The sequence below is a fragment of the Pan paniscus genome, chromosome 10, assembly GCF_029289425.2.
Source record: "Pan paniscus chromosome 10, NHGRI_mPanPan1-v2.0_pri, whole genome shotgun sequence".
In the NCBI taxonomy this organism is placed as follows: domain Eukaryota; kingdom Metazoa; phylum Chordata; class Mammalia; order Primates; family Hominidae; genus Pan; species Pan paniscus.
Genome location: NC_073259.2, coordinates 117,925,924 through 117,947,802, shown reverse-complemented (window position 1 = coordinate 117,947,802; position 21,879 = coordinate 117,925,924). Strand labels below are relative to the sequence as shown.

Below are 21,879 nucleotides of genomic sequence, written 5' to 3'. Positions count from 1 at the left end.
CAGGAGAGCAGTGTCCACCCAGGTCACTTGGGGTTACTGGGGGACAATTTTGGGGGAAACGGGGGTCCTGGGGAGCGTTGGCTGGGTGGGGCTGTAACCCGAGCTGGTGGGCGGGTTGTGAGCTGTGACCTGGCCCGAGCCGGCCCGCCCGGATTCGGGGGCCAAACCGGGGGCGGCGGGAGGCACACCTGGGGAAGACTCAACTGGGAGCGGCTCACTTGGGCCCTCCGGGACCCATGAACCGGCGCACCTCCTCTGCGTCCCGCCCCCGGCCGGCCCCCCGGCCAATGGGGGCGCGGAGACCTCGGCGGCGGGCGCGGATTGGGAGCCGGTGAGCGGGGGCGGGGCGGCGCGCCCGGCAGCTTAGGCGCTCGGCCGGCGGGCGGCGCTGAGCGTTCGGCTACGAGGGCGCCGTGCGGGCGGAAGTGGCGACGCTGGCGTCCCCGGAGCCTGCGGCGGGCGGCTGTGACGGCCCCGGCGCTGACGGCGGCGGCCGGGGGGGCGGCGTCGACGCCCGCGGCGCCGGCTGGGGCATCACCGCGGGCCTCGACCCCGAAATGGCGCTGCTGGCCGAACACTTGCTGAAGCCGCTGCCCGCGGACAAGCAGATCGAGACCGGGCCCTTCCTCGAGGCGGTGTCCCACCTGCCGCCCTTCTTCGGTGAGCCGGAATGAAGGGGGGAGGCGGCCCGCAGCCCCACGCGCACCCGAATCCTCCTTCCCCCGAGCATCCCCTAACCATCTCTGCCCTAGACACCCCTAAGTACTGTTTCCCCAGGCACCCAAGATCCTCTTTCCCTCCACTCACCCTAAATTCTCCCTTTCCCGGATCACTCCCAAGTCCTCTCCGCTCTAAACATGTCACATCCTACCTGTCCTCCCCAAATCCTCCCTCTCCCTAGACACCTCACAGTCCTACATATCCCCCAAATGCCCCCTGATCATCCGTGCCCCCAACACGGATGATCTTCCATCTCCCTTAGGCATTCTGTAATCCACCATCTCCCCCAAAGCCTCCTGCCCCTTCTTCCCCAAAGTCCTTCATCCCTGGCGCTTTCTGATGGCTCTCAACTCGCTCCCCTTACAACGAATCCCCCCATTTCATAAGCCTTCTCTTTAAACGCTTCCAGCCTCTCCCTCATGGGACCTACGAACCCTTCCTTCTTCCCTCAGAATTCGCCCATTCCAGATCAAAGACTCCCATCTCCCCCCTCCAAGGGTAGGAAGCCTGGTGAGGCGGGGACAAGGAGAGGGTTTTGAAGATGGGGTTGCAAAACTCCAGGGCCTCTTTCTAGGGGAAACCACCTAAAGTTTTTCCTCCTTTTAGGACAGGGGTGAGGGTTGTCGGGGGAGCTGTTTTGTGAGGTGACATCAGACATACAGAGCTTGGCACCAATTCCTCCCTCAGTTTGGGCTCTACGAGAGGAAGCCCCTCCCCTGTATGTCGTGTGGAAGTTCCTGGGCGCATTGGGAAGGCGGTCCACTTTCAGACCCTCTTCCCCCACTCCCTCAGCCTAGCCCAGTCCAGCCAAGGCCCCAGATGGAAAATGGGAACTAGAAGCCGGCACCACTGCCCCTGCCCTTTGCCTTTTGGGTCCCGGGTAAAGGGTGCAACCTGAGCCTCTATTCTCCTTCTCCATGTGGGCTCTGTCCTGCCCTGCTGGTTCACTTGGTGGCCTTGCAGGAAAATACCAGCCCCCAGGGCAGAGTCCACCTGAAACCCAAAGACAGGAGACCTTAAGACAGTCCAACTTAATGGGCAATGAAGGCTTGTTGGGGGTGGTAGTTCCCACAGTGTCCTGAGCTCTGGGATGGTTGTGGTTACTTGGAGGCTATAGTTCCCCTCCTTCACCTCTTGAGCCTCAGTGTCCCCAGTTGTGAAACGGGGATGCTGATCTCCTAGGCCAGCTGTGAGGAGTCGATGAGGTGGTGTGTGTAAAGTACCGAGGCCGTAAGTGCCAAATAGGTCTTCGCTGTAGGGGGTGTGGTTATAAGTTCCTGAATCCAGTTTTGGTTCCTTGCTAGAGTGATTAATCAGTGTTTGAGGGAGTGCAATTGTCTGGTGTGTATGATTCCCAGACCTGGGTAAGCAATCTGAGAGCAAGGGCTTGGTTTTTTACATCCACTCTGTGTCCCCAGTGCCCAGAACAGTGCCTGGCACATAGCAGATGCTCAGTCAATACTGCTGAATGCACAAAACTTTCTTATTATCAGTGTCACAGTCTTGAGAGAATACTGACTCTCCAGGTAGGGGCTTGGGAGCGAACCAGCTCTAGCATTGAAAAGTTGTTTAATTTTGTGATGTTGTTGGTTGTTTTTTTTTTTTTTTGCTTGCTTGTTTCCTCTTTGGTTCCAGGAATAGTTCCAAGTCAGAGCCAGCTTGCCCTGGACAGGGATTCAGAATCCATTTAAGCCAGTGGTTCTCAACTGAGGGCAGTTTTGCCCCTTAGGGGACATCTGACAATGCCTAGAGGCATTTTTGTCGCAACTGAGTTGGGGGATGGGGCACGGGGTGTCTTGTGAGTAGAGGCCAGGGAGCTGCTCAATATCCTACAGTGCACAGAACAGTCCTGCCACAACAAAGAATGATCCAGCCCCAAACATGAGCAGCGTCAAAGGTGGAGAAACCCCAGGTTAAACTCTGTGGCTTTTTCTTTCCTTATTTTCAGCGAGGTTGCACATCCGTTCTGTATTTGGGGGTATCATAATTTGATGCAATTATCTGGCTGGTTTTGGAGGAAAGAGGGAGGTGGCAAGCCAGAGCCAGCAGTCATCTGGTGCCAGGGCTAAAGAGCATCTCCTCCTCCCTTTCCTTGGTCTCAAAGGACCCTTGTCTTTGTTGCAATCCCTGTGCTGTGGGGTGTCACATCTGTTGACAGAAGTACCATTTATACAGAAGCCGCAGTGGGGTTGGTCCACAATGGGTTAACCACCACAGGGCCCTCTGCCCACCAGAGCTGTTTACTGTTCACCAAAGAGGCTAATTCTTAGGACTCTAAAGAAAAAAAAAGTGATAGTTCATTTGAACCATTATTCTCTTCTGTGGGGGGAGGAGAATTGCTCCTGAAGGTTGAAGATTTAAGCTTTAGGAGGATTCTTCCACGAGTGACTTTTCTCTGGGACGTCTGATCAAGATCATTTGTCGGCTGTGATGCAGGGGCTTTTTCTAGATCTTGGGAGCGTCTGGTCACCGGGATGATATGGGTGGTGTGTGTGTCTCTTGAATGGAGCTGCTCTGGGGTGAGGGACACCAGGAGTGTGAAACGCCTTGCAGCTACAGTTTCCTCCAAGTCAGGGATTTTCCACCGTGGCACTTGCCAACATTTGGGGCTGGATCATTCTTTGTGGTGGGGGGGCTGTCCTGTGCATTGTAAGATGTTTAGCAGCATCCCTGGCCTCTACCTACCAGACGCCAGTAGCACCCCCCTCCCCAGATTGTGACAACCTAAACTATCCCCAGGGAGGCAAAATCACCTCTGAGAACCATAGCTCTAGATATAAATGTGACTAAGAGCCAAAAGCTGTGTTTTTAAAAAGTATTTAATTCTGCAAGGAAGATCTGTCAATTGGAGGAAAACTGAGCAAATACAAATGATGTATAAAAATTTCCCTGTCACTCACTGAGCCCTTACTATGTGCTAAGTACTCTATGTAGATTAGTTCACTCAATTGTCTGACAACATTTGAGGTAGAGTTTTGAAGAAAGAATCTCTGCTGGGATTTCAGAATATTTTCCTTCCAAACTCATTTACATCGGTCTTTTTGGGGAAAAAAAAGTATGGGCTGGTGCTGTGGCTCACGCCTGTAATCCCAGTACTTTGGGAGGCCAAGGTGGGCGGATCTCTTGAGGTCAGGAGTTTGAGACCAGCCTGGGCAACATGGCGAAACCCTGTCTCTACCAAAAGTACAGAAAATTAGCTGGGTGTTGAGGTGCACACCTGTAGTTCCAGCTACGCAGGAGGCTGAGGTGGGAAGATCACTTGAGCTTGGGACGCCTAAGTTGCAGTGAGCTGAGATTATGCCACTGTACTCCAGCTTGGGTGACACAGCAAGATCCTGTCTCAAAAAAAGAAAGAAAGAAAGAAAGAAAATCTACATAAAGCCTATTTCTTGCTCATTACTGGTTGACAGAGTGAGACCCTGTCTCAAATAAATAAATAAACAAATAAGTATAACCTGCTTTTTTCTACCCAACAATGTAGCATATCCATCTTTTCATGTCAGTCCTTTTCTGTCTTTCCTTTTCTTTCTTCCTTTTCCTTCCTTCCTTCCTCTTTCTTTCTTTCCTTCCTTTCCTTCTTTCTTTTCTTCCCTCCCTCCCCCTCCCTTCCTCCCTTCTTCCCTTCCTCTCTTCCTCCCTTCCTTCCTTTCTCTTTCCTTCCTTCCTTTCCTTTCTTTTCTTCCTTCCTTTCTTCCCTCCCTCCCTCTTTCTTTCTTTTCTGTTTTTCTTTCTTTCTGTCTTGCTATGTCACCCAGGCTGGAGTGGTGCAGTGATGTGAACTCCTGAGCTCAAGCAATCTTCCCACTTCAGCTTCCTGAGCAGCTAGAACTACAGGCATGTGCCACCATGCTTAGCTAATTTTTAAATTTTTGTTTTTGTAGAGATGGGGATCTTGTTATATTGCCCAGGCTGGAGTGCAGTGGCATGATCTCGGCTCATAGCAACCTCCACCTCCTGGGTTCAAGTGATCCTCATGCCTCGGCCTCCCAAGTAGCTGGGATTACAGGCACATGACTCTATGCCCAGCTAACTTCTGTATTTTTAGTAGAGATGGGGTTTTACCATTTCGGCCAGGCTGTTCTTGAACTCCTGACCTCAAGTGATCTGTCTGCCTCAGCCTCCCAAAGGGCTGGGATTACAGGTGTGAGCCACCACACCTGGCCGATTGTATCATCTCAATGTGGTATAATTTATTAAACCAAGCCCCTACTGTTGGACATTCACATTGCTTCTTATGTCGGGCTCTGGTAGACAGTGCTGCAGTGAACATCCTTGTATTCAATTATTTGTGCACTCCTTTGGTTATTTCTCATTTTTAGAAGTGAAACTGCTGAGTTGAAGAGTGCTTTAACCTGTTAGAGCAGCCACATTTCTTAAACCTTTGTTAGGTGTGGTTTGTGACAGCATTAGTTGGGCTTGCGTCAGTGGGCGCTGGCTGCGGGCCAGCCTCTTGCCTGCCTGATTTAGCGCATCCATATCTTGGGCCTGCCCTTCCTCCTTATCTCCAATTGGAATCTCCCAGTTGTACAGGTTTTACTACATCCACTTAGAGGCCAGCCCTTTGTTTATCTTCTCTCTCTACCTTGACCCAGTAATCAGATCTTTCCTGACTGATCAGTTTGCAAGACTGACTTCTGGGAGGTCTCCTTTCTCATTTTGAAGGTCAATTTTATGGCTGTTCTAAAGCATTAACAATGGGAGGGCAGGGGCATGGAGACTTAGGTATCATCTAGTTCTTGACATTCCCTGTCTAGAAGCCTCTGTGGTTCCCTTTCATCCCAGCTTGAAACCTGTGCTTTAGCCTTTGTGGATGGTTTGTAGCCCCACACATGGCAGTATTGTCATACTCTTGCCTCCAGAGCTTCCCCACATCAGCCCCTCTGCCTGCTGGACCACTCTACTCTTCAGCCCACCTCCCTCCTTTTGCCTGTTTGGGTTCTACTTATCCTTAAGGGTTTACCTTATCCAGAACGTCTCTCCTAACTCTCTTAGACTCCCATGGACCCTATCATATTCTGTGACTCTGAGTTATTTCAGTGTGTAACACTCGGTGCTAGTACTGTTCGCTGAATGACTGCTTTTCATTCCATTCTCATTCTTCTGGGTTCTTGTTGAAGATGCTGGGCCCTTCTCTCTCTTTCCAAATTAAAATAGATGAGTAGGCCAGGCATGGTGGCTCACGCCTGTAATCCCAACACTTTGGGAGGCTGAGGCGGGCAGATCACCTGAGGTCAGGAGTTGGAAACCAGCCTGACCAACATGGAGAAACTCCGTCTCTACTAAAAATACAAAAAAAATTGGTTGGGCATGTTAGCATTCTCCTGTAATCCCAACTACTCGGGAGGCTGAGGCAGAAGAATCCCTTGAACCTGGGAGGTGGAGGTTGCAGTGAGCTGAGATTGCACCACTGTACTTCAGCCTGGGCAGCAGAGTGAGACTCTGTCTCAAGATAAATCAACTAAACTAAACTAAAATAAGATACATGACTAAATTAAAATACATAACCCCCTCATAGCCTGTACTTGTGGCAGACATCATTAATCAATCATGATGCTGTTTTCCCCTTTGAGCCTAAACACAGCCTCGGCATCTTTATTAACACAGCCACTCCAGGTCAGTTAGAGTGCTGCATGAGATGATACCTATTTGCTCTCACTGTTTAGGGAGAGTCTAGAGATGGAAGAGCTGAAGGTAATGATTCTTCATTACCTCTCGGTTCTTGAGATCCAAATTCTGGGGTTGATTTTTCTTCATGCCTCTTACCTTAATTAAATGGATGTCTGTGGAATGTGGCCTTCTAGGTATCCGGCACGCATTAAATAGTCCTAGAGTGAACCCAGAAAGAGTGGTTTTCCATCACTTTTGGTTCAGTGCTTGTTCCATTTTGGGGGAGGGTGGCAGTGGCAGCCTAGACTCAGAGATTTATCTTGTTTTACAGCCAAAGAAACCAAGGCCAGAGAGGTTAGGTGACTTGCTCAGGGTCACACAGCCAGTGAGTGACCAGTAAAGCCAGACTAGAACTTGGGCCTCTGGACTCCTTATGCACCAGACTAGAACTCAGTCCTCTGGACTCCTTATGTGGTGCTCTTGCGGTCATGCCTGCTGTCCTGGCTTTCTCTCTGGCAAAGGAGAAGACCCCCAGTGGAGCCAGCCTGGTTGGGTACTTGAGGAATTCCAGTGGTTCTGCTGGCACCATGGTGACTTGTCCACATGACAAGTGGTGTGGGTGCCACAGACCAGACATGCAGGTTTGCTCTGAGGTGTGTAACTCATAAACAGCCCGCCAAGCTGGTCCATAACTCCTGTTTATTTGAATGTAAATTAGAAAATGACTGGAGTGTTGAAATCGTCTTGTGGGAAAAGCCCCAAACAAGTTGGCTGGTTGTGTGTGTGTGTGTGTGTGTGTTTTGTTTAAGAGACAAGGTCTTGTTTCATCGCCCAGACTGGCATGCAGTGGGGTGATCACAGCTCACTGCAGCCTCCAGCTCCTGGGCTCAAGTGATCCTCCTGCCTCAGCCTCATGAGTAGTTGGGATTATAGGCGTGTGCCACGGCCCTCAACTCTTGCTTTTTTTTTTTTTTTTTTTTTTTGAGACAGAGTCTTGCTCTATTGCCCAGGCTGGAGTGCAGTGGCACGATCTCGGCTCACTGCAACCTCTGCGTCCTGGGTTCAAGTGATTCTCCTGGCTCAGCCTCCCCAGTAGCTGGGATTACAGATGTGCACCACCATGCCCAGCTAATTTTTTGTATTTTCACTAGAGACAGGGTTTCACCATGCTGGCCAGGCTGGTCTTGAACTCCTGATCTCATGATCCACCCACGTCAGCCTCCCAAAGTGCTGGGATTACAGGCGTGAGCTACCGCGCCCAGCCTCAGCTCTGGCTTTTCCTTCATCTGGGACATCAGGCTAACTGGGAACCAGCCCCACCTGTACCCCTTGATCTGTGAGTTAGAAGCTCCCCCACTGCAACAAGCATTCTCTGAGATTTGGGACCACCTACCACAGCCTTGCAATATTTTCTGCTTTTTTTTTTTTTTAATTTAAAGTTAATGCGAATACCTGTTTATTTTTGGTTTTGTATAGAACAGGGGTGTACAATTTTTTGGATTCCCAGGGCCACACTGGAAGAATTGTCTTGGGCCACACATGACATACACTAATGCTAATGATAGCTGATGAGCTAAAAAACAAAACAAAACAAAACTCAAATCTCATAATGTTTTAAGAAAGTTTATGAATTTGTATTGGGCCACATTCAAAGTGGTCCTGGGCCACATGCAGCCTGCGGTCTGCGGGTTGGACAAGGTTGGTGAAGAATATCCCAAGAAAGACAAGAAACTGTATTAACCCTCCTAATATAGCAGGTGAGTTATCATTTTGATTGACTGTTGAGAGCTGGATTCTAGAGGAATGGGATTTAGATTGTGTGCCTGGGAGGGACCCTGAGAAGATGAAACAAATAATGTCTTGTTGGAGGAAGAAGCCAGAGAGAGACTTTCTGCAATGGCTGTACAATTTTGAAACTGCTGGCAGACTTCGGAGATGCATTTGCAAGTAGTAAGTGAGGCTTTTTTAGCCTTCAGGAACACCTGCTGTGTGCTGGTGCCGTGCTGGTGGGTCCCACTCTTGATCCCACCTGGCCAGAGAACAATCTGGAAGGAGGGCTATGGAGGGCCCTATTGTGTTTTTCTGTCCATGTGTTTAACAGCCCATGAGTCGGCTGTTTTTGAGGCTCAGAGGGGAGAAGTCACTTTGAGTCTGATTCTCTTCCACTGACATCCATGCCCTGAACACCGTGGACAGATGAGTGGAAGGAAACACGGAGACTGGCATCCATCTGAGCCAGCCTGAGCTTGAGAGGCCCCGAGGTGGCTTCTTTTTGGCAGCTCCGTTTCCCAACAGCTGTGTGGCAAAAGGCCCACTTCCTAAAGGTCTAGGGCCGTCCATCCTACCTTTGGAAAGATGTGGTGAGTCTGGGCAGGAGCATCAAAATCAATGCCTGCCTTGGTGAATGACTGCCAGGGCACAGAGCCAACTGCATGGCTGCTTAAGTCTTACAATTGCTCCAGCAGCCTCCTTTATAATGTCCAAAGGCCAGAGTACATACAGACCAGTGGCACCCGCCCACCCAGTCCTGGGATGGTGGTGATTAGATCTTTGTGTTCAGAAAAATCTGGCCCTTGAGGTCAGAGCCTGAGGTCTGGCCTCTCTGCTGCCAGAAGGACGAGGATTGAGTAGGAGGGGAGAGACTACAGTTGCTTGCTAACTCATCTTGCCCCTCCTCTGCTGCACAGGGATGCTTGGAGGGACAGCCCTCCACTGTGAATCCCTTGGGGCAGAAGTCAGGCCCTCCCAGGACCCACCAATGGGCTTCTGCAGCGTGGGCGCCCAGCCTATATCCACGTGAAAAGGAATGGGAGGAATTCATGACAAAGGGCTTTATAAAATATAACGTATGACCGTGATCATAACTAGCATCATCTCTATTTTGAGTGGCTCCCAGGATATGCCATTGAATTAGGCAGTAACTCATTTCTAATCCTCATGATGAACTTAGGAGGAATTTGGCACCATTTTCCAGAAGAGGAAACCAATGTGCAGGGAGGTGAAGCGATTTGATCAGGTCATGAAGGTAGGAAGTGGTCCACAGGACTTTGCAGCAGGTCTAGCCCTGTAACGGGAGACCAACACCACATCAGGAAACAGGAAGACGTTGGAAGTCGTCTCTAGGGCAGAAATGTCCCTTGTAGGGGAGGAGGGGAAATGATAGGAAGTTCCCGGCTGGCATGACAATGTGATTATTTCAATGAGCTTCTTAGAATGGAAATATTGGGGCCGGGCGCAGTGGCTCATGCCTGTAATCCCAACACTTTTGGGGGGGCCGAGGCGGGTAGATCACGAGGTCAGGAGTTTGAGACCAGCCTGGCCAACATGGTAAAACCCTGTCTCTACTAAAAATACAAAAAAAAATTGGCCGGGTGTGGTGGCGCAATCCTGTAATCCCAGCTACTCTGAAGGCTGAGGCAGGAGAATCGCTTGACCCAGGAGGCGGAGGTTACAGTGAGCCGAGATCACGCCACTACTCCAGCCTGGGACAGAGCGAGACTCCGTCTCAGAAAAAAAAAAAAAAAAAAAGAATGGAAATGTTGGGTCCTAGTCTTAGGTTTCATTGTTTCAGTAAAAACCTGCCAGAGTGAATGTTAACTCCTTTTATTACGTACTTACGGTGGTACTTATATGGAGGCCTTTTTTGTGGTTCTTGCTAGAGTGTTAACTGTATCTGAGCTTTTCAAAGTCATTGCAGTGGATCAGCCCTCTCCAGGGTCTTCTAGAAGCCTCTGCTTTCCACCCTGGCAGTTAGGCAGTCGACTCACACTTCCCTGTGTTCAGAAATGATTCATTTTCTGCCTTGCTGTTCCTCCAAGTTCCTTACTTCACTCCCTTCTGAGATCTCTGTCTTAATGGTCTGGAATACATTTGAAGTCATTATTTTATGATGGAGAGATTTCTGCTAATTTTACCCCTAACAATCAATCAATGAGTCAATAATTCTTTTTCTCCCTCCTCCCTTCCTTCCTCTCCTTCTGCTTTGATTTCTTAATCATTGGAATAATTGTTTTCTGGATTTCCTCTCTAAAGAAAAGCTTTGTCTGTTGGGAAAGGTGATGATGATATAATTTATAATAATAAGCATAAATGATAATACCTTCTTTTTATTTTATTTTTTTTGAGACAGAGTCTTGCTCTGTCACCAAGGCTGGAGTGCAGTGGCATGATCTCGGCTCACTGCAACCTCCACCCTCCCCCCAGGTTCAAGCAATTATCTTACCTCAGCCTCCCAAGTAGCTGGAATTATAGGCACACACCACCACACCCAGTTAATTTTTGTATTTTTAGTAGAGATGGGGTTTCACCACGTTGGCCAGGCTGGTCTTGAACTCCTGACCTCAGGTGATTTGTCTGCTACAGCCTCCCAAAGTGCTGGGATTACAGGCCTGAGCCATGGTGCCCAGCCTAATACCTTCTTTTTCACTGAGCACTTTCTAGGTACCAGAAACTGTGCTTAGGCCTTTATTTATACAACTTTATTTAAGCCTCACAGCAACCCTTTGAAGAAGGGTCCATTATGAGCCTCATTTTAAAAATGAGGAAACTTGCCGAGTGCGGTGGCTCATGCCTGTAACCCCAGCACTTTGGGAGGCCCAGGCAGGCAGATCTCTTGAGGTCAGGAGTTCGAGATATGGTGAAACCTTGTCTCTTTTAAAATTACAAAAATTAGCCAGGCATGGTGGCACAAGCTACTCAGGAGGCTGAGGCAGGAGAATGGTGTGAACCTGGGAGGCGGAGGTTGCAGTGAGCCGAGATCGCGCCACTGCACTCCAGCCTGGGCAACAGAGCGAGAGTCTCAAAATAATGATAATAGTTTTCCCAGTTGAGTGTGGTGGCTCACACCTGTAATCCCAGCACTTTGGGAGGCCGAGGCAGGCGGATCACAAGGTCAGGAGATCAAGACCATCCTGGCCAACATGGTGAAACCCCGTCTCTACTAAAATACAAAAAAAAAAAAAAAAAATTAGCTGGGTGTGGTGGTGTTGCCTATAGTCTCAGATACTCGGGAGGCTGAGGCCGGGGAATCGCTTGAACCCGGAAGTCGGAGATTGCAGTGAGCCGAGATCAGGCCACTGCACTCCAGCCTGGCAACAGAGTGAGACTCTGTCTCAAAAAAAAAAAAAAAAAAAAAAAAAGAATTTTCCCAACTGCATCATTCTTAGTTCAAGACTGGTTTTTCCTGAACCGGGAGCAATTATAGGACAAATAGTTGGCATGTCATGAGGGTGAAGTTTTTCTTTTTTTCTTTCTCTTTCTTTTTTTTTTTTCGAGGTAGAGTCTTAACTCTGTCGCCCAGGCTGGAGTGCAGTGGCGCAATCAATCTTGGCTCACTGCAACCTCCCCCTCCTGGGTTCAAGTGATTCTCCTGCCTCAGCCTCCCGAGAAACTTGGATTACAGACGTGCACCACCATGCCCGACTCATTTTTGTATTTTTAGTAGAAACGGGTTCACACTATGTTGGCCAGGCTAATTTTGAACTCCTGGCCTCAAGTGATCCACCCGCCTTGGCCTCCCAAAGTGCTGGGATTACAGGCGTAAGCCACTGTGCCTGGCCCGGGGGTGAAGTTTTTAAAGAAGTATTTTGAATTGTTTTGTAAACATTCTTTCCTCTTTAGGTAGTAGACTCAGAGCAGGAACCTGTTTTAGAAATGTAGGTAATCTCAAGGCTCGTATCCTTAAAAATAGGCCTTATTGTAAGCAGAGCCATGACAACCCACACCCCCAGATTAATAAATGATTCATCTCCATCAGCTGTAATTTGAGTGTCTTCCATTATGATCCTTGTAACCCAAGACCTATAAAGTTAATCTGCCTCATGTGTTTAACAACTGAACTTTATTATCCAGCGATGAAAAAAACCATTGAATTTGCAATAGAACCTCCCCACACCAGGCTTGTAGCATCACGACACGGGCATCCTGTTCTTCCTTTCTGGAAATGACTGTTTATGAATTGGGTTAGGTGTGTTCTGTCCTGAATCACACAGGCTGAAAGTGAAGCAAGCTGTGCATCTTAAAGAGTCCTATTTTTTTCCTGAACATTGTTCTTGAGATGAAACAAGAGGGTAGGCCAGGGCAGGGCAATTTGGTCACCTTGTTACTCAATGTCAGGAACATCCCATGTTGTAAGAGATGGCTGTTTGAAGAGGCAGGCATGGAGAGGCAGCTTGGATGGCAACTTCCAGGTATATGCTGTGGTCTTGCTAAGAGCATAACGACCAGTACTGTCCAACTCTCTTGAGGCCAGAAAAAGAGGAAATGAGGTCGGGTACAGTGGCTCCTGCCTGTAATTCCAGTGCTTTGGGAGGCCAAGGTGGGAGGATCACTTGTGGCCAGGATTTCAAGACCAGCCTGGGCAACAAAGTGAGTCCCCATCTCTACAAAAAATTAAAAACAAAAAATTAGCTGGTCGTAGTGACATGTGTCTGTAGTCTCAGCTACTCCAGAGACTGAGGCTGGAGGATCACTTGAGCCTCGGAGGTCAAAGCTGCAGTGAGGCCAGGTGCGGTGGCTCACGCCTGTAATCCCAGCACTTTGAGAGGCCAAAGCGGGTGGATCACGAGGTCAGGAGATCGAGACCATCCTGGCTAACACGGTGAAACCCTGTCTCTACTAAAAATAAAAAAAATTAGCTGGGCGTGGTGGCGGGCACCTGTAGTCCCAGCTACTCAGGAAGCTGAGGCAGGAGAATGGCGTGAACCCAGAAGGCGGAGCTTGCAGTGAGCTGAGATCGTGTCACTGCACTCCAGCCTGGGCGACAGAGTGAGACTCTGTCTCAAAAAAAAAAAAAAAAGAAAAAAGAAAAAGCTTCAGTGAGCTGTGATTGTGCCACTATACCCCAGCCTGGGTGATACAATGAGACCCCCTCTCAAAAGAAAAAAAAGAAATTAGTGTGATTCTGTGTAGCATATGGTCACTGCTGGCTTACAGGGAATTCTGCTTTCTGGGCAGTGTCACCCATCTGAACTGTGGCAGAGATCCAGGCAGGAGGCCCCAGATAGCCCTTGTCTAGTCAGAATTGTCCCAGAGGCCATGCATGAAACCCCTCATTGGTGCATACCTTCTCTTTGCAGGAGATTCTGATTCTGGTGGCTATTTGGTATTTAAGTATCTATAAGAATTTGGCTGGGCACGGTAGCTCACGCCTGTAATTCCAGCACTTTGGGAAGCCGAGGTGGGTGGATCACTTGAGCTCAGGAGTTTGAGACCACCCTGGGCAACATGGTGAAACCCTGTCTCTACTAAAATACAAAAAAATGGCCTGGCATGGTGGCGTGTGCCTGTAGTCCCAGCTACTTGGGAGGCTGAGGCACGAGAATTGCTTAAGCTCGGGAGGCGGAGGTTGCAGTGAGCCGAGATTGCTCCACTGCACTCCGGCTTGGGCTATAGAGTGAGACTCTGTCTCAAAAAAAAAAGAATAATAAATAATTGAAGCACTGCAGGAAGAAGTAGCTGTCAACCATCAACAGGAGTTTTAAAAAAATACACAAAGTTGGCCAGGTACAGTGGCTCATGCCTGTAATCCTAGCACTTTGGGAGGCCGAGGCTAGAGGATTGCTTGAGCCCAGGAGTTCAAGACCAGCCTGGGCAATGGTATAGTGAGTCCCAGTCTTTACAAAAAGTAAAAAAAAAAAAAAAAAAAAAAAATTAGCCCAGCATGGTGGTGCACATCTGTAGTCCCAACTACTCTGGAGGCTGAGGTGGGAGGATTGCTTGAGACCAGGAGTTCCAGACTACAATGAGCCATGATTGTGCCACTGCATTCCAGCCTGGGCAACACAGTGATACCCTGTCTCAAAAAAACAAAAAACAAAAAACAAACAAACAAACAAAAAAACAAAGCTGTCTAGTTGTCCTAAAAGCCTAAAGGCACACCATCCAGAGTCATTTAGTGACGGTTTGAGGGGACCATTGACATTTCTGGGCTACATCTTTATCATAACTCGTATTTTTGATGATGGCCCTGTTTAGAAAGCTACGAATGGCTTCCACTATGAAAGCAGTGACATTTGTGTTACATTTTGATGAGTTCCATCCAGGATGGCTGAACTAGAATGCTGATGGTATATTCATATTTGAGAGCCAGGCACAGTGGTGCACACCTGTAGTCCCAGGTACTCAGGAAGCTGAGGCAGGAAGATCACTTGAGCCCAAGAGTTCTTGGCTGTAGTGTGCTACACTGATTGGGTGTCTGCACTAAGTTTGGCATCAATATGGTGACCTCCTGGCAAAGAGGACCACCAGGTTGCTTAAAGAGGTGTGAACTGGCCCAGGTCAGAAACAGCAGGTCAAAATTCCCATGCTAATCAGTAGAGGGATTGCACCTGTGAATGGCCACTGCACTCCAGCCTGGGCAATATAGCAAGACTCTTTTTTTAAAAAATGGTAGATGGAAAATATTTCACTTTTTTTTGTTATTATTGAGATTAAGCATCTTTTCATTTCTATTGTGAATTGCCCATTGTTCTATAGGGCTGTTGTTTTATTCTTACTGATTTGTAAGAGCTGTTTACATATTAGGGATATTAGCCTTTTTTCTGTTATCCTTGTTACACAGACTCTCTACTCTCTGCCCCTCAAGTTGTTTGGCTTTGGTTGGTGGTGGGATTTCTCCTCTCCCCCATATAGGAGGTTTCTGTTTTTTATAATTAGATTTATTGGTTTCTTTCCTTGTGCCTTCTGAGTTGAGTAGCATGCATTGGAAAAAGCCTTCTCCATTAAACAGAAGGGGCCGTTTGCCAGCTGTTCCAGATAACCAAGGCTTTACTGTATTTGGAATCTGCTCACTCTAGTTGGGTCTGTGAAAGAACATGGTGGGACCACATCTGATTTTTCTTTTTTAAAGACAGCTTCAGGCCAGGCATGGCGGCTCACGCCTGTAATCCCAGCACTTTGAGGGGGCCAAGGCTGGCAGATCACTTGAGCCCAGGAGTTTGAGACTGGCCTGGGCAAAATAGTAAGACCCCGTCTCTATTTTTTTTTTTTTTTCAAACAATCTCACGCGCAATCTCAACTCACTGTAACCTCCGCCTCCCAGGTTCAAGTGATTCTCTTGCCTCACCCTCCCAAGTAGCTGGGATTACAGATGTGCACCATTACGCCCAGCTAATTTTTGTATTTTTAGTACAGATGGGGTTTCACCATGTTGGTCAGGCTGGTCTTGAACTCCGGATCTCAGGTGATCCGCCCTCCTCGGCCTCCCAAAGTGTTGGGATTACAGGCGTGAGCCACCATGCTCGGCCTGACCCTGTCTCTATTAAAAAATAAGAAGAAGAATAATAAATAAAAAATAAATAAAAATAAAAATAAATAAAAAATGAAGGTCATGAACTAGAAAACCCTCCAAGTCCCTTCCCTCCCTCCAGGCAGACAGGTTCTGGGTGGCATTTCAAAGAGGCTGTTTGCTGACAACAATTGAAAAAAACAAGTTTGGAGTAACTGCAAAACTGGTCAAACAAGAAGGGTAATTTGGGGTTAAGGCTGCATTCTGTAGGAAAGGGAAGGCTTGAGAGCCTGGTAGAAACATGTCATGCTGTATTCAGAGCAGGCGCAGGCTTGAATTTAAACTCTTAGAGGCTGGGTGCGGTGGCACACGCCTGTAATCCCAGCTTCTGGGGAGCTGAGGCAGGAGAATCACTTGAACCCGGGAGGTGGAGGTTGCAGTGAGCCTAGATTGCGCCACTGCACTCCAGCCTGGGCAACGGAGTGAGACTCTGCCTCAGAAAATAAATAAATAAATAAAATAAGTAAATAAATAAAATAAACTATTAGAAAAGCCACCACATGCTTGGGAATTAAAATCGTCTTCTGGTTTCCTATTTTCTCTGAGTTCACAGGACCTCAAAGAAACATTCTTTGAGTTCAAAGAATGGTAACATTCTAGACAGAAAGGTTAAGGGTGTAGTGGAAGCAGCTTTGGCTCTGGAATTGTGTCTGAGTTCCTGGCACTCCCTGGAGTGTAACCTGGGTAAGTCATTTGGCTTTTCTGTGACTTGATGTCCTTGGACTGCACCAAAGGCAAACATAAGCCCAGAGCCTTGGGTGGGTGATGTTGAAACAGGCTTCAGCCCAACCATATACAGAGCACTTCCTGTTTGCATAGCACCTCTGGGCTGTAGAAACCGAAGGGCCTGAACCTGGAGTGGTTAAGTCACTTGCCAAACTCACACCAGAGCTGAGATTCAAACCCAGGACTGTGGATGCCACTGCTTCAGTGCCACTGCCCAGGTTGACACCACTGCTAATTGCAGGCAGCCCACCTCCAGATGCTTCCAAACCCACTTCAGCGTGCTTGTTTATGTAACACAGAGATGCATGCAGAGCTGCCTTTCCTGCTGGTGGCTCCCTGTGGGTAGAGCATGGAAGTAGAGTCTGGGGTCTTGTTCCCAGCCCCTGCCTCGCCTCCCCTCTCTTCTGCTAGGCTCCCAGCCCCAGAAGTGCATTTGAGGCACCACATTCCTCCCCTACTGTTGAGCGGGAGCTCTGGCCCTGTGTGGTGGCCCCACACACAATAACAGCTGCTGTTGGGGCCCAGCTTCTGCTGACCATGGTGGCCTCGTGACCCTCGTAGCTCATGGTCAGGAGAACACAAAACAAAAAGCCTTTCTCCCTGCCACCAGGGCAGGGCCGCTCAGAACTGCACAAGGATGCTGCATAACATTTTTCTGCATCTCTGAAATGCATGTTGAATGACCCGAGTCATTAAGAAAAGCTAATAAGCCACCCATGGTCGATGGTGATCTGTCATCAAGCCCTGCCGTCATCTCTTCTTCACTGGAAGGCTTTGGTTGAAAACCAGCCAGTGGCAGTAAAAACAATCGTGGTCAGTGCTTTGAGCCCTCACTTTGCATGTGTGACACCTCTCTCTCACAGCAGCCCTGCAGAGGAACATCCTAGAAGAATTTCCGTTTTATAAACAGGGGAACTGAGGCCCAAAGTCCCTTCACATATCCTCTGTCATCTGGGTTGGATAGGTGTTTAAAACCAGTGTGTTGGGTCAGTCTGAACCATAGGAGGGTACAGAGATGGAGAGCCTGGCAGGGAAATACGCTGACAGATTCCACGTTTCCCACAGTCCATTCATTCACTCATTCATTCATTCCACAGATGTCATACAAGTACCAACTGGGGTCAGGCATCTGCTGGGTGCTGGGGGCATAGCAGGGAACCTTGTCCCTGCCCTCTTCAGAGCTCAAGTCTGGTGGCAAGATTGTTGGTTTAAAAAACAAAGGTGTAACACATGTGACTATGATCACTGTAACAGTAAAACAGACTTGGAAGAAAAAGTAGAAAAAGAAATAGGATTTTATGAGCAGAAAAAAAAACCTGACATTACTTTTTTCAGTATTTTCTATGAGAAAATTCAAACATGTGGCGAAGCTGAAAGAATTTTACAGCAAATAGTACTCATACACCTATCATCTAGATGTTACCATTAATATTTTACTGTGCCTATCTATCCATATCTCTGTCCATCCATCCATCAGTCTAATGTAAGCCTTTGGACATTATGCATTTTTATTTTTTATTTATTTATTTTTTTGAGATGGAATTTCACTCTTGTTGCCCAGGCTGGAGTGCAGTGGCGCAGTCTCAGCTCACTGCAACCTCTGCCTCCTGGGTTCAAGTGATTCTCCTGGCTCAGCCTCCCCAGTAGCTGGGATTACAGACATGCACCACCACACCTGGCTAATTTTTGTATTTTTATTAGAGATGGGGTTTCACCAAGTTGGTCAGGCTGGTCTTGAACTCCTGACCTCAGGTGATCCACCCGCCTCGGCCTTCCAAAGTGCTGGGATTATAGGCGTGAGCCACTGCGCCTGGCCCACATTTTAATTTTTTTTTAGAGATGGAGTCTCACTCTGTTGCGCAGGCTGGAGTGCAGTGACACAATCATAGCTCATTGCAGCCTTGAACTCCTGGGCTTGAGCGATCCTCCCACCTCTGCCTCCTGAGTAGCTGGGACTACAGGTACATGCCACCACGTCCAGCTCATTATACATTTTGGGAAGATGAGGATGTAAAGCCGTCAGCTGGAGCTGAGGAACAGCCATACGTCTGCATGGGTTTTGTCAGTCCCCATGTAGCCCATCCATGGCACCTGCCTGGCCCCCTGTGAGGGTTGGAATTTGCACCCCCTGGCAGCACTGTAGTCACTGGCAGAGGAAAGAGGATCTTGGCTCCGGCGTTATTATGTAAGTTGAGAATGCATGGTCCTTTCAGAGAGGCAGCAGTAGCAGTGCTGGAAGAGAACACCTTCCAGGGCTAACAAGTGGCATGACCTCCCCAGGCTGGCCTCTACACGCAGCGGAGGTCAGTGATCCGTCAGGTGAGGTTAAAGGGTGGCATGGAGTCATCACCCCATTGATGCTTGGCAGGCCTGTCTGGGAGACCAGAGCACCCTGGATTCTTTGCCCGCACCCCTGGCGCAGCACCTCTGAGCAGCCTCTGACGTGACCACCCTAGGGAAGGCTCCAGCATGGCCCCTTGCTGGGAGATTTGCCTCTGCAGACATTGGAACGAGGCTCAGTTGCCGAGAGGAGACTGCTCGTGGCCTAGCATGACGACAGCATGCCCGGAGCTTGCAGCAGGTCAAGGTGGCAGCCCCAGCCCTAGTGGGGCCTCACAGGGGAGCACAGAGAAAGCAGCAGGGGCACAGGTCAAGGATGAGTCCCACTCAATGGAGGTTCTGGGGAATCCTGTGGCTTCCACGATGATGTCATTTGCTGGGTCACAGCACATGACCCTAGTAATGATATGAGGTCATAAAAATGATTGAAGTTCAGGTACTGAGTGTTCACCACTCACCGGGCACTCTGCTACATGTGTTTGGTGCCTTATTTTTTTTGAGGTGGAGTCTTGCTCTGTCGCCAGGCTGGAGTGCAGTGGCACAATCTCGGCTCATTGCAACCTCTGCCTCCCAGGTTCAGGCGATTTTCCTGTCTCAGCCTCCTGGGTAGCTGGAACTACAGGCACCTGCTACCACGCCCGGCTAATTTTTGTATTTTTAGTAGAGAGAAGGTTTCACCATGTTGGCCAGGCTGGTCTCAAACTCCTGACCTTGTGATCCGCCCGCCTTGGCCTCCCAAAGTGCTGGGATTACAGGCGTGAGCTACTGCGCCTGGCCTCGGTGCCTTATTTTTAATTTCTTAAAGAAGCATATGAAATAAGTACTATTATTGCCCCATTTGACACAAGAGGAAACTGAGGAACACAGCGGCGAGGAGACTTGCTTGGCTGGGGAGTGGTCTTGCAGGATTCTCACCCTGTCTGGCTGAATCCCTAGCCCACCTTCTTTCCATTGGGCTATGGGATGTTTCCTTAAATGTTTAATGCTGTTTCTCTCATGCACCTCTTTTCATAGCTGCAATTAGAATGTTCCAGATGGCTGGCCAGGTGTGCAGGGTCACCCTGGGTGGAATTTGGCTTAAGGAAGTTCTACCCCTAGCCCTCTACCCTCATGCGGTCACTTGGCGCCCACACTGAGGTCCCTGTCTGGCCTCCTGGGTATTGGCCTTTCACTCCCATGGGATTGGCACCCGCCTCTAGCCTGCTCTGGGGTCTTTGTCCCCTGGGCTCTGTAGCAGGCTTAGCGAGCTCACTTTTCTGGACCGCAACAAGGACAATGAAAAGGTGTCATGGAAGCCTGGTAATCTGTCTTCAGGCTCAAAGGTAAAGTCCACATCTAGCCTGCTCAGTAAAGAACCTGCATACTTCCTGCATGTAAGGGGCAAGATGTCCTGTGACAGCCTGCCATGGGGGTGACAAAAGAGGGAGAGGAGGAAAGGCAGGCAGCAGGCTGCTCACATTTCAGCAGATCCCAGCAGTCCTAGGCACTGCCAGGCAGTTTCCAGGTCTACATTTTATCATCTCCAAGGTGTTACCTATTATATGATGCTCCGATATATTATAACCCACCAAGAAAGGAAAACGCCTCCATTTAAGAACATTCTACTGGGTGTGATGGTGTATCCCTCTAATCCCAGCACTTTGGGAGGCTGAGGCGGGAGGATCGCTTGAGTCCAGGAGTTGAAGCCTGCAGTGAGCTGTGATCTTGCCACTGTACTCCAGCTTGAGTGCCAGAACAAGACCCTGCCTTTATTTTATGCATTTATTTATTTTTATTTATCTTTCTTCAGTTGCCAAAGGACCCTGTCTTTAAAAACACACATAGGTGCATGCTACTATTGAAGACAATGGCGAGAACAAATTAAGAGGGCAGGAGTCCAGGAGTGTATTTCATATAGCCAGCTGAAAACACTTTAAGGCTACCAACAAAGCAAAACCAGTTACCACTAATCTTAAGAAGATAAACGAGGCTGGGCACAGTGGCTCACGCCTGTAATCCCAGCACTTTGGGAGGCTGAGGCGGGCGGATCACCTGAGGTTGGGAGTTTGAGACCAGGCTGACCAACATGGTGAAACCCCATCTCTACTAAAACTACAAAATTAGCTGGGCATGGTGGCGTGTGCCTGTAATCTCAGCTACTCGGGAGGCTGAGGCAGGAGAATCGCTTGAACCTGGGAGGCGGAGGTTGCGGTGAGCTGAGATTGCACCATTGCACTCCAGCTTGGGCAAGGGGAGCAAAACTCCGTCTCGGGGAAAAAAAAGTTAAACGTTATGAATGATGAAAAAGTCAACAGAGTAGATAAAGCTTTTGTATTCAAAAACTGCAATTACTTTTGCACCAATCTAATAAATATACGAGATTTGCACACTTCTTAAAAGGACTTTCTCTTGAACCTCTGTAGAAAGAACTGATTCCTCAGCAGCATCATGAAAATAAAGTAGTTAATATTGATGAAGCTACAAAATTAATGGCTCAGTTCTAATATAGTGGTAATGCATCAAATTCCCCCAAAGACCAATAAATTAAATGTTTTATACAATTAAAAAAAAACACATTGTACAGCTCTAGAAAAAAATTCTTTATATCCTTATTCTATGAGCTTTTTTCTATTATAAAAGTTAAGTACTTTTTTTAAAAAAATCTTTTTTATTAAAAACAGACACATTAGCTTAGGTCTACACAAGATCCTGATCATCAAGATCTGTGCAAAAAAAAAAATTATTTTTTGAGACAGAGTCTCGCTCTGTTGCCCAGGCTGGAGTGTAGTGGTGTGATCTCCCCTCACTACAACCTCCACCTCCCGGGTTCAAGCAATTTTCCTGCCTCAGCCTCCTGAGTAGCTGGGATTACAGGTGCAAGCCACCACGCCCAGCTAATTTTTGTATATTAGTAGAGACAAGGTTTCACCATGTTGACCAGGCTGGTCTTGAACTCCTGACTTCAAGTGATCCACCCGCCTCGGCCTCCCAAAGTGCTGGGATTACAGGTGTGAGCCACTGCACCAGGCCAAAAAATTTTTTTTAATTAGCCAGGTATGATGGTGCGTGCCTGTATTCCCAGCTACTCCAGAGGCTGAGGTGGGAGGATGGCTTGAACCCAGGAGGTCGAGGCTGTGGTCAGCTATTATCACACCACTGTGCTCCAGCCTGAGTGACAGAGCGAGACCCTGTCTCGAGATAAACCTCAAAGAACAAACAAA

The 21,879-nt window shown here is 48.5% G+C and overlaps 1 protein-coding gene across 3 annotated transcripts in view; it reads left to right on the top strand.

Annotated features, from left to right (window-relative positions):
* The first annotated feature begins 390 nt into the window (after window positions 1–390).
* GLTP (glycolipid transfer protein) overlaps window positions 391–21,879 on the top strand; it is a 46,693-nt gene continuing 25,204 nt past the window's right edge. Inside the window, exon 1 of one of the 3 annotated variants that reach the window (XM_003832500.5) lies at window positions 391–660. In XM_003832500.5, coding sequence (XP_003832548.1) covers window positions 558–660 — 103 coding nt within the window. In that variant the 5' untranslated portion in view covers window positions 391–557. The remainder of the gene's footprint in view (window positions 661–21,879) is intronic. The other 2 variants (XM_055096109.2, XR_008620493.2) reach the window with 2 other exon arrangements.